Genomic DNA, 17413 nt, shown 5'->3' on the forward strand with positions numbered 1-17413 from the left:
CGGAGTCCATTATGACAAAATAATGACTTCACTCCTCCAGCTAGCTGTAATCACGCCCCACTTTGTTTATACAAAGAGTCCCTTGGACATAGAGACTTCCGGGATTGATGACATGGTGTGACAAACATTGATGCTTTTTTAAAAAAAAAAATTAGCAGTTCCACTACATAATTACCTCTACATATTATCCTTTCTCACCTGGAGTCCCCTGGAAGTTCTGTTGGGATCCTTTTCTTGGACCTATGCAGTGCTTTCAACACCATCAGGTCGGACATCCTGAGGGACAGGCTGGAGCTGTCTGGAGTGGACACACACCTCGCAGGCTGGATTGTGGACTACCTCACCAACTGTCCAAAGTATGTGAGAACCCGGGAAGGTGTGTCCGAGACTGTACTTTGCAGTGTGTTGGGGGGGCCAGGGAACAGTGCTGGCTCCATTCCTCTTCACATTGTACACTGCAGATGTCTCACACCTGTCACCCACCTACCACCTGCAAAAGTTCTCGGACGACTCCGCCATCGTCGGACTCATCAAAGACGGGGACGCCCAGTTGTATCGAGGACTTGTCCAGGACTTTGTAGACTAGTGACAGCTCCAGATTAACTCCAGCAAAACACACACTCACTGCACTGAGGAGTGACAGGGTGATCCACCCCAGGTGTGTGAGGGAGAGGTATCGCAGAACAAGAACTGCACCAGATAATAACTAACTGGGAATTTTCTAAATATTGTAATTTTTTGATAAATCCTGACCATTTTATTTTGTTTTTAAGCCTTTTAACACGATTGTAGGTCCATTAAAAACACCATGCAATGTCACTTTTCAAGCAAAAGAAACTATAACAATTAAATAAGTTAATCTCATCCTTCATGTTGGACAAATAAAATATATTGTCACCAGTCAAACATAATACAGGAGAAACATCCATTGTGTCCATTCTTTGAGATCCTTTGGGAGGACCAGCCCTGACTATTGTTATTTATTTATTTAAGTTTTTTATTTTCTAGCACGTCATGATTATTTTTGTTTGAAGCTTTTCATTCAACCAGAAGTTAAATAAGGCAACTGGACTTGGGTCTGGATCTTGAGGACCAACAGGTCAACGGCCTCAGGTGCCGAACCCTATCTATTATAAACAATAGCCAGGGTTTAGGTAGGCCACTGACCACTGCGGATCAGAAACACGTAGAAAAGACTTCTGATTTTTTAAGGCGAGACTTGGAGGTGGTCATAATGTTATAGGTTATGATTGTAGGTTACCTTTCGCAGTACTGTATTACTAGAATGAACGTGCGTGTCGCTTTAAGAAAAACAAAGGTTTGTGGAGGAAGTGAAGAAAACTCGCCCCCGTGTCGAACCGAAACGAGAAGTGGACCCAGAACAACTACACAAGTCGTTCAGGCGAGCCACTGGGACAAGACATGGTACGTTAATACAGATTCGTTTTTTGTAAAAAAAAACAAAACAACAACAACCTTTTGCTTTGCATTGTGAATAAGGTTATTTAGGATGGAAAACTATTTTTCTTTATTCGCATGTTTATGTATTTTACGAACACACCTTGTTACTAGAATAACACTAGAACAGTGTATTCAAGTTCATGGGTCTGGTCGTGATGCGTTCACTGTTCGAAAAGTTTGCCATCGCTCTTATCGTGATTTACTTTACATTTGTATGTACTCTATTTATATATGTAAATACTGTTATGTTCATTTAAGATGCTTTAGATTAAAAAAATATTAACCAAAAAGCAACACTTTAGTGTTTTTATTTAACTGCTTTAAACCGTATTCATGGAGTCAAATGTTTTCAGGTTTCTTTTATTTAGGTTAGGTTATTCTGATAAAAGTACGCTCTTTAACGGCAATATTAGAAGTTTCGATCCTTTATTTTCAATTAATGTCCTTTATCAGAAAGGATAAATAATGAATTGAAAACAGGAAGTTACATTAACAAGAAAATAAAACATGCGTCACTCACACTTTTTGGTTTTGTTTGCAGCTCTTATTACGACTTCTATCCATCCTATAGATGAGTTTATCCTCCTGTAATTATATCATGAAACTTATCATCATCATCATCATCATCATCATCATCATCATCATCATCATCATCATCATCATCATCATCATCATCATCATCATCATCATCATCATTTTGATTTGTAGCAAAACACAATGTGCAAATACATGTAAAGGTTCTAATAAAAAACAAGATAAGAAAAGAAAGTAAGCATTTATGCACTGATTCACTGAAATCTTAAAGTTAAAAAAAACACAACCCTATAACGTACCATTTCAGTTTTTATCGACCATGTTGTGTGTTAACCAGTTACTACATGGATAACCATCCCATTTTACATTTATATGTTATTGAAACATTATTTAAGGTACTCAAAAAGATATTGTTTAAAAACCCATATTGTTCAGAATCCAAGGAGATTTTAATTTAATGTTTATAATTATGAAAATTACTTAAAAGTGGAAAAACATAAATGTGAAACAGACCTGATGTGGTTCATAGTTTATAGACTCACTCATCCACTTATTTTATCACCAGATGGAGGAGATAGGAAAAGAAGATGTGCCTGACGATGCAGCTGAGTATGGCCAACATGTAAATGGTGCCCTAAATGATCTGGATGAGGTGGAGCAAGTGGACAACCTCCCGGGTCAGGTAAATACAGTCACTTATCAGTTACTGTAATCATAATTTTTGCTACTGTTTTGTCTTGGCCTTCTAAAGGTTTTTCATTTTGTATTTTTAACTGTGTATTGTCTAGTTTAAGCGCTTTGTGACACTGGTTCTTTTAAAGGCGCTTTAAAAATAAAAATGACTCACGTACTTAATCCTCTTCCTCAGATGGAGGAGATTCTCGCCCCCCATGCAGAGTACAATGAGGAAGAGGAGGAAAAAAAATACTACCGTAGAAAACGTCTTGTCGTGATCAAGAACGTAGTCGCGGCCAGTTTTGGGGTCATGATTATGTACTCTGTATATATAGGTAAGTAATTAATGTACCTCTCACAATTCTGACACATTCTGACAACATCTCTTACATTTTCACCCAGCAGTTTAAATTGAATCCACTGAAATCGTTGAGAAGGAAAGATCATAAGTAATAAATAGCTGTGATGTTACATTTGTTGCATTTTTTCCACAAGATCTTTCACCTTCTCTTGATGATGAACCTTGATCCACTTTCACATTAGAGAAGAAACGCTTCAAACAGGCATCTGCAGCGATGAGTTTACTGTGAGAGTCAGACAATTAAAACGTTAAAACTCACTAACCCAAAGGTTAAACAAAAAATTCCTGTCCTTATCAACGACATACAGTCGATACAGAAAGTATTCACACACCCCATTCCCTCAAACTACATTTTGTTTTGTTACAGACTCATGTCAAAAGGGTTTCAATTTTCAATCTACACACAATACCACATAATGATATAGTCCAAAAAAAGTTTTCCTATATTTTTGTCATATGCTTAGGGTCATTGTTCTGTTGAAAGGTGAATTGTCGACCAAATTTGGAGCAGGGCCTAAAGCCCAGAAGTTGCGATGTGTTCTCACTTTTTAAATACACTGTGATTCAAATATTCCCTCTGTTCCCTGTGTTCCTTGTGGAATGAAATTGTTTAACGGGGGTTTTGTTTTGTGTTTGCTAAAGGACTTCTGCAAATGCAGCTAGTTTTACATCACGACACCACCTACAGAGAGGTGAAGTACAGCAACCTGAAGTTAGAGAACATTGACCAAAAGATGCTAATGGGCATCAACGTTACACCCATCATTGGTTTGTTGTACACTCCCACTCTCATCAGGTTAGTACACCCGCCTTCGTCGAAACTTCTGTTTGCTTATTTTCCTTTCTCCTCCAAGGTTTCTAGGTACAAAGTGGATGATGTTCCTAGCTTCAGGGATCTACGCTCTTTTTGTCTCGACCAACTACTGGGAGCGTTACTACACTTTGGTTCCATCAGCTGTTGCTATTGGTGTTGCCATTGTTCCTCTTTGGGCTTCTTTAGGAAACTACATCATACGGTATGGAAATAAGATTAAGCGTAAATTCTACAGCATGGATTTTTTAGCCTTGGCATTTTTAATGAAAAAGTTAGCTAAAGCTACAATATGTAAGATTGAAAATATTGTTTCTAGCTCCCCCTGATGTCAGAGTAGAGTAACTCTTACCACATTGTTTTTTTTTTGTGTTTTACAAAACGAAAGTAATACTCTTGTTAGTTCATTTTACGCTTTGTCTTCCACGGAAACCTAGTGGTCTCACGGACAGCCAAGGCAGGTTGCAAGTTGTGTAATTGAAAACATTCTTATAATAGTAGTGGTGGGCACTAGGGGGCCACCAAGCCAAAATAAAGGATTGTGGATTCAAAAATCATCGCAAACATATATTTTTTAAATTGCATTTAATCTTTTTTTTTGTTTTTTTTTGATATTATATAACAGGATTTATTTTTAATCATTACTTAAATCTTTTTGAGGGGTGGCAAAAAGTAAAAAAAAAAAGGCCAAAAGAGGAGGACAAAAGTCCTAAAACAGAAAACCTAGATTCAAGTTTAGAGACTATCAATAATGTTGAATTTTTACATATTGAGCATTAAGAGTTCAGAGTCATCATGAGAATAATCATACAATCAACCCATATGCTTAAACAGTCCTATAAGCTGCTTATTGTTTAAACATCTATTCAGATCTTTCAAATAGATTTGATAATTATTGGTAAATGACTGTTTTTTAGCAGCTTGGTGGGACACAGATGTTTACAGTAGGACATGGACTTTAACCTCATTGTCTACATCAGTGAAAGTTATCAGGGACCAGCTAAAAATAACCATCATTGATGAATCAAGATGGCACATATATCACTATGGCGACTTTGTGTACTGTGAAAGTACAAGCCCACATCGTAAAGGTCACAATGACTCACGCTCAACACGCTGTTGCGTGGATGAACTCTTGCAGGATGGCACAACAGTATTACGAGTACGTCAACTACAAGGATGAGCATGTGCAGGAGCAGAAGAAGCTTCCAAAAGGAGGCTGTCACCGATACATCATTATCTTCCAGTCTGTCTTCAACATAATCTTTCACGTGGGTGTTCCTCATTATCAGGCTGTCGCCTTTTTTTATACACCACCAAAGTATAAATACTAACTCCAAGTTACTTTTATTTCTCCCATAGCTGTGCGTGGTCTTCTCACAGCTGCCCATGCGTCTCGTCCTCCACAGCCACTTACAAAACAGTACCCACGTCCTCTACCACGTCGAGCATTGTGGTAAAGATGACCTCACTTGTTTGGATGACTTGAATCACAACATATCATTCATAAACAAAATCATTCTTGATTATTTTGTCTTTTTACCGAGATATTTTCTTAAGCATTTCAAATAGTGTATATAGCATGAGTTTCATAAGACAGCAGGGCGTGACAATAAGACATATACTTGTGGAATACAACAATAAACGAATGAACAGATCGTAATGCTTCGCAGTACACCAAGTAGCCACAAGATGTCATCAGCGCGCTTTTTTACTATTACAGTTGTAGGATCCAAATTACTGAAAAAGTAATGGAAAGATAGTTTGATATTGATTATGTATTGACATGGCATGTGCCGTTTCTTTTTTAATCATTAATATTGTGATATGTTTATTAATGTTTATTAAGGGTTTATTCAGATTTTAAGTGTCAAAAACTGAAGTTACAATATATGTATATATTTTGCAGGGGCGTCAGTGACAGGCGTGCTTCCTGGCTTTAACACAACGCTACTGACGTACCTGCCACGCTCCATGCTGCTAATCCAAGTGGAGAGTGTCCTGATGGGGTTCGCCTTCCTGTCAATGATCATTGTAAGAATGAAACTTTGGTTAAATTCAATGGTGATTCATCTGTGTATGTGTCTGGTTTAAGTGTTTTTAATGCTTATTTTAAAAGCTTTTGTAAAAAAAAACATGTGCTCTGACTGACAGTTCTTAGTGCTATGTGGTCCGGCATACAGTCCGACAGAGGAGATCGATATGCGAAGCATCGGATGGGGAAATATCTTCCAGTTACCTTTTAAACACTTCAGAGACTACCGTCTGCGCCTGCTGTTTCCCTTCTTCATCTTCGCTGGCTTCGAAGTGACTTTTCTCGTCAGTGAATTCAGCTTGGTAAGCAAATAATGTTTGGGAATGAGGGAGAAATGCATATATTGATATTGTTTCTCTATCCACAGAACTATGGGGTTTGTGTTTTGGGCATCAAAGAACTATGGCTGATAATCGTCGTCTACGGCCTCTCCTGCTCCGTCTTCTCCTCCCTCTCTCTCAGCCTCTTGATTTTACCAAAATGGACGTGCATGGCAGCAGGTGCCTTTCTGCACGGAGCGCTGCTGGTGACCCTCCTGGCTTTTTCTCCAAATCCCAAAAGCCCAAATGCCGAAGACTACCTGCTCCCAGTGCTGGTGATCGCTGGGTTATGGGGAATGGCCACAGCGCTGAACAAGACAGGCATCAACAGTAGGTGGCAGCTGTGATTGATTTGTTTCTCAGGGCCGTCAACCCTGTGTGTATTTCAGTCATTCTAGGCTGCCTGTACGCTGAGGAGAAAGAACGCCTGGACTTCGTCTACACCATCTATCACTGGTGGCAGGCGATCTCAATTTTTGGCATCTACCTCTGGTCAAACATACCCATGAGAGTAAGTCGATAAGATTTTCTTAAATCCTTCATCGGCGGTCCCGACAATGCTCCATATTCATCCAGGCCAAACTCTCCATCCTACTGGCCACTCTGCTGCTGGCGTGCTACTGCCTCTGGGTGATGGAGCGACGTCTGGCCAGAAACGAACGTCACAGACTCCCCCGCATCCCTCGTCCAAAACACAAGGTAAGGTGATGGAGTTGAGACTAGTTAGTTCTTCTTCTCTTTAGTGCTCCAACCCCTAAAATCAGGGCCGAGAAGGAACTGAAATGTTTTATAAGAGTTTTGTTCTGGACGTGCTGCTGTGTTCGAAGTGTGCTTTTGGTCGATCGAGAATTTTATGATGTTCATCAGAATAATACTGTGGATGTATACTTTTGTGAAAATGTGTGTATTTTAGTAGAGCAGGATTTAATGCCGGATACCAAAAATACATTTATAATAATGATTTGATTGTAATGGTATCTGTCATGTATTAAATCTAATCTAACTTTTAATTTATTCTTATTTTGACAAAAAGTTTGTAAATAAGCAGCAAGACATTTCTTTTTTAAATGTTTTTCTCAGATTAGTCTTCAGAGAAGCAATCTTACCTTCATCGTCAAGCTATCCTTGAATATTTGTAGTGAGATTTCGAGGTTACTTTGCGTGAGCTGAAAGATATATTTTTAAAAAATATATCACAAAGGCAACGTTAATAACTCAATAACAAGTGATGGTTATCTATGCATCTAGGTTAAAGGTTACCGCTACCTGGAAGATTACAACTCCGATGAGTCAGACTCTGAGAGGAGCGGGGAAGAAGATGAAGAGGAGGAAGACAAAGGCAATGAAGAAGACGATCTTGGATCACAGGGCGTTGAGGAGGAAAGAATTCAGGAAGGAGACGCTATTGGGCCTGAATCACCCAACGCCAGGAGGAGGGGTCACTTGGTCAGTGACGCAGACAGTAGGGTGTCCATGTGAGGAAGTAGAACCGACAGGAAATTGACAGAAGAAGGTGTTAATGGAAAGACTTTTTTTTATTTCAGTGTGTTAAGAATGTTGCATTATCGATTGTAAAAATTCAACTTTAAATAAAGATATGCTTGCATTTCTGTTTTTGTCATCTTTCTTTGCTGTTTCAAAAACTGCTTTGGAAAAAAAAAGAGAAGGGAATAAGCAATTGATTTTCTTATTTTGTTGTCGCTCGATGTGATCTGTGCAAAGAACACAAGCTGCTTGTCTGCGTCTCTGTAATTGTTGTCTTTGTCTGGAAGAATCGTGCATCATTTTGTAGACAAGAGTCTGTCAGAAAGCAGACTTTTAATGGCTGTCAACAAGACTACCTCGAGAAAAGCGATTTTCTTCACTACCCACAGAGGAGATGTGATGACAATAGAAATTCAGTTTGAACGGTAAACTGAAAGCCTATGGAGCAATGTCTAGACTAGAATAACAGATATAATGTCAGAGTGGAGTTTTTGAGAACTGTTAATGGTTCTGATGCTTTATAAACCATTTGATAATAATTTCCATATATATATATTGATTTTATCTAAATATTATTAAATTATTTGTATCATGTTATTACTCAATTACCTTGCTTACTATAATCTTTCAGCCTCTCAGCCTTTTTTCCTTTTTCCTAAGTTTTCCCATCATATTTAGTAAACATTATAAACAGGGGAAAGTAATTGATGTCATAACAAATCCTGCATTGGATTGCATTCATTCCATTGCATTCCGATGTAAGACCGAAAAGATAGTTTTTTCAAAAAACCAGAAGGGTCCTTTTTTTAGGCTGTGGCCGTGAAATAAGGATGAAAAAAGGAAAATAAAACACCTTTTCTAACAAGGTAGACTTCAGTGCAGCTGCAACTACTCATGGTGTCAGACAATTTTTAATATACTTTGTATTTTAAAATGAGGCAGAACTTCACATCTGCAACTGACGGTTGACAACGTAACTGATTGATGCATATATATAAAAATAAATTACATGAAAAACATTTTGTAGTTTCCACTCCATATAACTTCAGTATATGAATCATTTTCAAAAAGTGTCTAGAACAGTATACATAAATATGGGGAAAAAAAGTTCTACATTGTTAAAGATATAACATTAACTAAATACATTACTGTAAAGAAACACAATCAATTCACTAACAAGAGTAACAGTAAGATACACAAATACGTTTTCAAGCATACTTATCACCGGAAACACACATTTGCACTGAAGAATACAGATTCCAGAGAGTCACAAAGAGGAAAAATATCCTGCAGAAGTATATACAGCAACTGCGGTTCTCATCTTTTATGTGGGAGAATAAAAGCATCCCATTATGTTCTTTTGGTGATCCACCACATTTGGAAAGTTATGACGTTAGCATGAACTCTGAAAGTTTTCAGTTCAGCCAAAAATCTAGCAATTTTTTGCTAGAATTTACTGTAAAGAAATCTGGTTAATAAAAAAATCATCAATTACAATATGATTTTTTTTTTAATGTATTACTGAGGTGGGAAATCTTTTCTATGGGTTGCATCTGTCTTGAATTATAACAAAATGGCAAGTCCTGGATAATAAATGAAGCAAAGTGAAATGGTGTGAGAGTCCGGGTGCATTCATAACAACATGTGAGTGAAACAGTGTCACTGGGGGTACAGGGAGCATCAGGAGAGTATGAAAAGTTAATGGATTCCTCATTCAAGTGTGTTTCTTTCAATTCTCAAGAACCGCTATTAAGACATTGAGTCTCAACGCTTGCTCAGACTCAGTGTCCACTAAAGGATAAATGTTTTTCAATAACCAACGGCTGACTTGATGGTGGTCCTCATCCTTACATTTATCTCACCTCTCGCTTATTCTACAATCGAATGTGAAACCGCCGGGCCTCAGGACGCAGAGGTGTTTGTGCAAGGTTATTGCTTCGCCCAACTTAATTGCTTTTGCTGTTGCTGTATTCACCAGTGTGTACAAGGCTGACCGTGGAAGCATAGGAAAATGGTTTTAGAGATCTCTACGATGGGCTTCATTTATTTCACAGACGGACGGACTGACAGACGAACAGATAAATCAGTCTCCTCAGTGGGTGGTCAACTGTTAATGAAAAAATCATGCTCCGACCGAGATGCTTCTTCATCAGGTGGCTGTTCAAATAACATCCATGTCCTATTTGCTTTGAGGTGTCACGGCAGACACTTAAGTGACGGTTTGAATTGTGCCCCGCTGATGTTAATGATTCGCTCTGCAGCAGCTCTCTGTTGTTTGGAGTCCGACTGTTCTTTGCCCATGCAGTTTGGTGGACTCAACAAATGGACTCAGCTTTTTATTGTTGAACGCACGGTGTCTTAAAACAACACACTTAACCCATTTGGACGTGTTTCTCACTCATGCTTGCTGTACACGACAGAACAGTTTGATTATATTTCTTGATAGAAATGTAATTTAAATGCATTAAATTATTGCCGCACACTGTTTACCTTGTTTTGTTTTTTTTTGCTTTGATCCATATTGTTTTCTTAACGTTTGGTTATGGAATCAAACTAAATACATTGACATTGAACCAACCTTATTTATTTATAGGGTTAGAATTGAAATGTTTGCCTTGACACCAGTTAATTACTTTACACACAGCTGTGGAAAGAATTAAGAGACTGCTGTAAAATTATCAGTTTCTCTGACTTTTAACATTTATAGGTATGTGTTTGAGTAAAATTAACATTTTTGTTTCATTCTATAAACTACTGACAACATTTCTGCCACATTCCAAATAAAAATATCGAAATTTAGGGCATTTATTTGCAGAAAATGACAAATGGTCATTTGATTTCATAAGATGCAATGTTTTCAGACCTCAAATAATGTGAAGAAAACAAGATCTTATATATATTTTTAAAACAACACAATACTAATTTTTTAACTTAGGAAGAGTTCAGAAATCAATATTTGGTGATTTTTAATCACAGCTGTCATGCGTCTTGGCATGCTCTCCACCAGTCTTTCACTTTGTTCTTGGGTGACTTTATTCCACTAATGGCAGCAGACACTGGGGACAACAAAGCTACAGACCGGCAGGGGACAGAAACGACTCTCCACTGACCGGGATGACCGTCAACTAATTCGAATGTCACTCAGAAACCGTAGGATGACATCAAGTGACCTACAAAAAGAATGGCAAATGGCAGCTGGGGTGAAGTGCACAGCAAGAACGGTTCGAAACAGGCTCCTAGGGGCTCAAGTCGTGTAAAGCCAGAAAAAGCCCTTCATCAATGAGAAACAAAGGCTGAAGTTTGCAAAAGACTGCCGAGGACTGGAGTAACGTCATCTTCTCTGATGAGTCCAATTTTCAGCTTTGCCCAACACCTGGTCGTCTGATGGTTAGATGGAGACCTGGAGAGGCCTACGAGCCACAGTGTCTTGCACCAACTGTGAAATTTGGCGGAGGATTGGTGATGATAAACAAGGCTGGAATTTGGCAGATTCATCTTTGCTAAGGACCGTTGACGGTCATCTTGGTCAGTGGAGAGTCGTTTCCGCCCCTGCCGGTCTGTAGCTTTGTTGTCCCCAGTGTCTGCTGCCATTAGTGGAATAAAGTCACCCAAGACCAATGTGAAAGACTGGTGGAGAGCATGCCAAGACACATGACAGCTGTGATTAAAAGTCACCAAATATCACCAAATATTGATATATTGATATACACTTTTTTCAGTGTGCAACTAGGAAGTAAAATAACGATCTCATGGGGTTTTCTTTTAAAAAAAAGAAAAGAAAAAAATAACAAACCAGCAGGTTAAGATACAGGTAAAGGTCAATTAAAGGTGTTTGTCTCTAGTTCTGTTTTATTTGCTCTGTACCAGATCTCTAGTTGTGTTTCCTGCAGCAATGATACTTTCAGCCCACCTAAAATCTGCCCAAGGAGAAAACTCGCAAGATGCAGTTGGAGCACACAGTCGTCACCAGATATAAATGTAGGTGGACGACCAAAATAGAAAAGGACTGCTCTCTAAACAAACGGGTACATTCTCCAATTTGTGTATTTGAAAAATGTACCCACCCCTCATTTTATAACTTTATCTTATGGCTGATGGAGAACTGAAATGCAATTCTATTAATGCTACAGTACAAACCCCATTTTTATCTCGATCACAAAGGCTGCCTAACATGGAAACACTTTACCTGTGGTAAAGTAAAACCTTTCATTTCTATCTCTGGATCAACAGGGTGCACTTACAACGTGAGCCTTCTCACCCCAGTTGACAAAAAAGAGGTGTTGGATTATTGACGTCAGACACACACACCTTTTGCGTTCACAAGCCAGGAGCACGTGAGTTGAGCAGTCGCTACTGTGAAATAATAAAATAATAGAAGAATAGAATAGAATAGAAAAAGCTTTATTCATCCCCAGAGGGGAAACACACTTTCACAACAGCGCAGTTTAAAAAATAAAGTGCAAGGAAAAATAAATAATAAAAGAGATAATACAAAATAAAATAAAAACGATCTTAAGAATATACAATTATTTACAAAAATTAGAAATTTAACACTATTAACAAAATAAAATAGAATAAAATAAAATAAAATAGAAATAAAGATGGGAAAAAAAAATAAAAATAAAAAGCACATGAGAAGAAAAACACACTACGGATTAGCATCAGGATATTTAAAGTAGAGAGTTAAATATCCTGACACCAGTTGGGATGAAGGACCTTCTATAACGCTCCGTCCTACACTGGGGGTGCCTGAGCCTGCCACTGAAGGAGCTGGCCAGCTCCTCCACGGTCAGGTGCAGTGGGTGAAGGGCGTTGTCCCTGATGGAGGATAGTCTGGAGAGTGTCCTCCTCTCTCCCACCTCCTCCACCGAGTCAAGCGAGCGGCCCAGGACAGAGCCGGCCCTCGTGACCAGCCTGTTGAGTCTCTTCCTGTCCCGGTCCGTGCTGCCTGCTCCCCAGCAGACCACAGCGTAGTGGATAGCAGAGGCTACCACGGAGTCATAAAAGGTCCTTAAAAGTGGTCTGCACACTCCGAAGGACCTCAGTCTCCCCAGGAGGTGGAGGCGACTTCGGCCCTTCTTGTACACGGCGTTGATGTGTGTGGACCAGTTCAGTTTATTGTTGAGGTGAACACCCAGGTATTTGAAGCTGTCCACCAGCTCAATGTCCGAGCCCTGGATGCTCACCGGTTGATGTGGTGGGGACTTTTTCCTGAAGTCAATCACCATCTCCCTTGTCTTACCGGTGTTTAAGCAAAGGTAGTTGCTCTCACACCAGTCAACAAAGTCCTTGATGACTGACCTGTACTCCAGCTCGCCCCCCCCAGACACGCAGCCCACAATGGCCGAGTCGTCAGAAAACTTCTGGAGGTGACAGCTGCTGGAGTCATAGGTAAAGTCCGCCGTGTAGAGGGAAAAAAGGAAAGGTGACAGCACTGTCCCTTGAGGCACCCCGGTGCTGCAGATGGTCACCTCAGACCTGCAGTCCTGCATGATCTAACATACAGTAGTACAATGCAGTACCATCCTTGGCACACTTCAGAGTAAAACCTACACATGGGTTATTAACAGTGGTGCGTCGCCAATTTCAGCCCAGCTGTGACACCATACTTAGTCCAATCTAGATGAATCCACCTCTTGATAGCATCGATTAGACACCTCGGCAAAATAATTAGCAAGAATCCCACATACACGTCACATCAACCTTGATACTGGCTGTTCAGTCGCTGCTTAATTTCCGGAGCAAATTAATCATTACCTTTATTCTCTGCATTAGGAGAAGGAAACTAAGATCTGGATTAATCTGCCAAATCTAAAAAAAATAAAAGCTGATTTTAGGAGATGAGTCAACAACGAAAAAGTCCAACCAAATGTGTACGAGAGCTTCAACAAGTTTGTCCAATAGAACGTGCATTATCGCATTTTCAAATGAAACAACAACAATGCGATAATGAAACCAAGATTTGAGTGATAATTGTAAAAAAGTAAACTAGATTTGTTTAAGGGAAAATAAAACAGCAAAACAATAAAACAAGTTTTTTCAAAGCTTTGCTCCGTGCGCACTAGTTATTTACATTATAAATTGCATTTTTTTATTCGTAGAATCCTGTCATTTAATTTCATTAACATTATTTTTTACTAAAGAAAACAAAAGTCTAGACATATTCAGAATACAAATGAAATACAACATGGATCTCCTACATTGCTTTCTTGAAAATAAATCTATTCTTCTTTCTTTTCCCAAGAAGACCTAATTCTCTATTTAGTAAAGTTTATGTACTGTTTGTTTGTAAGTATGTTTTTATATATACATTAAAAAATCTATCAGAATCAGAATTGGGAACTTTTATTGCCAGTGTTGTAATCACAACAAAGGGTATTTTTATCAGTTATCCTCCTTTAGCAGAGGCATGTACTTTTAAATATCTTGTGCTGCTAAGAAAGTGCTTATCTGATCACAGGATATATAAGTCTCAGTTAACGTAAGGCCAGCTAGTAGGGTTGCCAATTCCCTGAAAAAAATAAATACGGGACACCTCATCGGCAGGATCATCCTTCAACCTTTCCGGTCTGGTTTTTTAACTCTTTTTCTGTGGGCGAAACAGCGTTTTAACAATTTAAACCTGAGTTTAATTAGTTGCATATTTTTGAATGATAAACACATGAAAAAAGAAGTTATTATTCAAAAATGTACTTTAATACAAAATAACAAAATCAACTTATCAAAATAAATAACTCTCAAACAGAAATCTTTCCTGCTTAACTTAAAACTGTATAAATAAATATAAAGCAATAAATAATAAGCAGAACATTAATCCTGTAACTTATGAACAGCTCAATGCAATTTTGTGTGGAGACAGCCTATTTTGTTTCTGTTTATATTCCCTCTGAGATCTTGCTGCTGTAAGGAGTCTTTTTCTTTGACCTACTGGGTAAAACTGTAAGTCATAGTTGAGGCTCGCAATGAGCTCAGTTCAGCAGAACATTTATTCCATCTGTCGACTTACTCTCCATGAACGAGCAAATCCTCTCCACAAACCCAGTGCAAGTTGCAATGCCTTTTTTTTTTCTGGAGTATTACTGCTGCCGGTCACATTGCTGCTCGAAGGTGTGTCTCTGTCGTCCATGCTGCTTTTTTGTGCCGCTATTGACTTTGGCAAGAAACAGTACCTCGACCAATGAGATGAGCGGAAACAGTATTGTCATACTGTATGAATGTGCTGTCAGCTCATTGGTCACGGAGCAGGAGAGATCCCAGGAACATTACCGTAACTTTTATTATAAAATGCACTGTTCTTATTTATTGTATCTAATTCCATCGACTTTTTACAGACTATTTGACTCTCATGGTAATACGGGACAGAGTGCGTCCCTTTCAAACTCAATACGGGACGCATACTTATATTTCTAAATACGGGAGGATTCCGTTTTTCAAGGGACCGATGGCAACCCTACCAGCTAGCTCCCCTACTAATAACTGACTTGAGAACTGATTGGCTAGCACACTAGCTTAAAGTGCAGGTAACCTTAGAATGGCTGGCCTCACATGTGATCTAACTGCTCTGAAACATGATTGAATAAAAACTCTAACATCATATTTGACACTGGAATCAGCGAAGCCAAGTGGATATAATATAAAATAACAGATTTTTACTTTCCTGAGGATGTTGATGCTGGCAGAGAATAAATGGCGAATGGATTGAAAAATACGTTCACAAAGAAATTGCCAGAGGTATTCCCATGTGCCTTTTGTGTCACAAAGTATGCACCTACTGCAAGGAATTGCTGTTGTTATTTAAATACATGAATGCTAAATGATTTATAACGTTGTGTGTCTATTTTTAATATGTTTCAGATTCAACAGGAAATAGTTGTAGAAGGGTTGAGCTTATCAAAGGCTGGACAATGTTCCAAAAATATGTACCTGGAAAATGAGGGTGATGGCTGTTGCCAATAGATGGCAATATCTGCTGCTTAAATTGTTAAATTATACAAAAAAAGCAAGCTCTAACATTATCCTTGTATATTAACATCTATGTAAAAATACAGTTGCAAATAAAAATGTAAGGAACGTTTAAAATCACATCCACGATCCTAAATTGTGACTAAAACTCATTATATTCTCTTTATCCCTCATGAACAACCTCCATCAAAGTAGCTGCTCGGCATTCCGATACCTTTGTGGTGTGATTTATGAACAGCTTGTTCACACATGCCACGGAGGCGTAACTGAAACTATTCTAGAATTCCTAATTATGCGTAGTCAAGTTGGGCAAAGTGTGCATACAATTTAATTGGTAAACTATCACGCACACATATGCACATACTTCAGAGTGACTGCTGAGGGATGCGCAACTCCTCTTCATGTAGCTCAGACAAAAGAATGGGGGTGTTAATGTTTCAACGTGATGGAACATAGTGAGAGAAGGAGGAAGTAAATATAAGGTAATGCTTTCTTCTTTTTATTCCTTGATTTTTTTATTGTATTTTAACCCTTTGTCACAATAAAAAAAAAGGTTAAACCAAACAGTCACAATTGAGTGTTCTATTGAACGTAAACACAATTGAATTATTAGTAATATACAATTTAATTAAGCATCCTTTTCTCAATTTGTATTTTGTGGAAAGAAAAACAGGTCACAGTCAAAAACAGTGTCTCTGTTGGGGAAAGACGCATATAATCGAAATGAAAATAAATACAAATCTTAAATAAGCTACATGTACAATAACTTTACTATTTTATAACCATTTATATTGCGGTGGGTTGTACGGCCAAGGTTCTTTTCTCTCAATGCCACAGGACTCAAAAGAATTGAGTCAGAGGGAAGGAGGAAGAATATAAATAGAATAGAAAATAAATAGAATAGAAAAGCTTTATAAATAAATAAAAACAATTTTTTTTTCGCTAAATAAAAACGAAAAAAATATATACCTATATTTTATATATTATATACAGAATTTACCTATTTAGGAATTACCTTTATTAAGTAAAGATATCATCAGATATGCATGCACAATATAAATACATCATATTTCTATATATTTTTGCATTTAACTTAATTAACAAATGTGTTTGTTATCACCTTGATAAGACCATGATTAAGGTAATGGTTCTATTTTCATATTTTAAAAGTATATTAAATATCATTATCTATAATATCATTATTCTTTTAATTATTATATAATTCCAGGATGTTTGACATTCTTTTGCAAAAGCATGCTGGAACTTTTCTCCTCTCGGATTAAAAAAACACGAATGAAAAGGAATTATGTTTAAATAACAATTTAGGATTATTTTCACTGCATTTTCTGTAATTATTGGTTTCATTTATTAGCAGTAATAATTATTAAAATCATTTTAATAATAATAAACCCTAACTTTTACTATGCTCATTACAGTGGGTAAGAGTATTTTTATATGACTGAAGAAAAGAGACTTTTTGAATTAACCAGAGCATAGAAAGAGCCTAAATAACATAATGCACGTGTATTGTGAAAGAACTACAAACAAAGATGTTACAATGTTGCAGTTACAGTCTTCTAACACATAGGGGAGACAGAAACAATATATTTGAACCTCTCATTGTTGCTTTTATTATATTGATAACAAGGAACAAAAAGGGATAAATACAAAACCGTGCATTATAATAATACAAATATGATGCACCATACTTCATAAAGGCAGCGTCATAAATAATTAATTGATCTTTCCAAATGATTAAAAAAAACAGT

At 37.8% G+C, this 17413-nt stretch overlaps 1 protein-coding gene across 1 annotated transcript; it reads left to right on the plus strand.

Moving 5' to 3' along the window:
- Positions 1-1325: 1325 nt before the first annotated feature.
- On the plus strand, positions 1326-7803 carry unc93b1 (unc-93 homolog B1, TLR signaling regulator). Its single transcript, XM_087803370.1, has 13 exons — positions 1326-1425; positions 2561-2677; positions 2864-3005; positions 3674-3827; positions 3886-4047; positions 4984-5113; positions 5205-5298; positions 5752-5876; positions 5997-6179; positions 6245-6527; positions 6587-6708; positions 6774-6896; positions 7446-7803. Exons 1-13 carry the CDS (start codon positions 1423-1425, stop codon positions 7674-7676), a joined length of 1869 nt encoding a protein of 622 aa, XP_087659496.1. The 5' UTR covers positions 1326-1422; the 3' UTR covers positions 7677-7803.
- The last annotated feature ends 9610 nt before the right edge of the window (positions 7804-17413 follow it).

This window comes from Callionymus lyra, chromosome 1 (genome assembly GCF_982586985.1).
Source record: "Callionymus lyra chromosome 1, fCalLyr1.hap1.1, whole genome shotgun sequence".
NCBI classification, from domain to species: Eukaryota; Metazoa; Chordata; class Actinopteri; order Syngnathiformes; family Callionymidae; genus Callionymus; species Callionymus lyra.

What these genes read in the sequence shown, in the direction of transcription:
- unc93b1 (XM_087803370.1), top strand. An exon ending in TACACTCCCACTCTCATCAG is followed by an intron (nt 3,828 to 3,885) that starts GTTAGTACACCC and finishes TTCTCCTCCAAG; the next exon opens with GTTTCTAGGTACAAAGTGGA. An exon ending in TCTTCAACATAATCTTTCAC is followed by an intron (nt 5,114 to 5,204) that starts GTGGGTGTTCCT and finishes TTTCTCCCATAG; the next exon opens with CTGTGCGTGGTCTTCTCACA.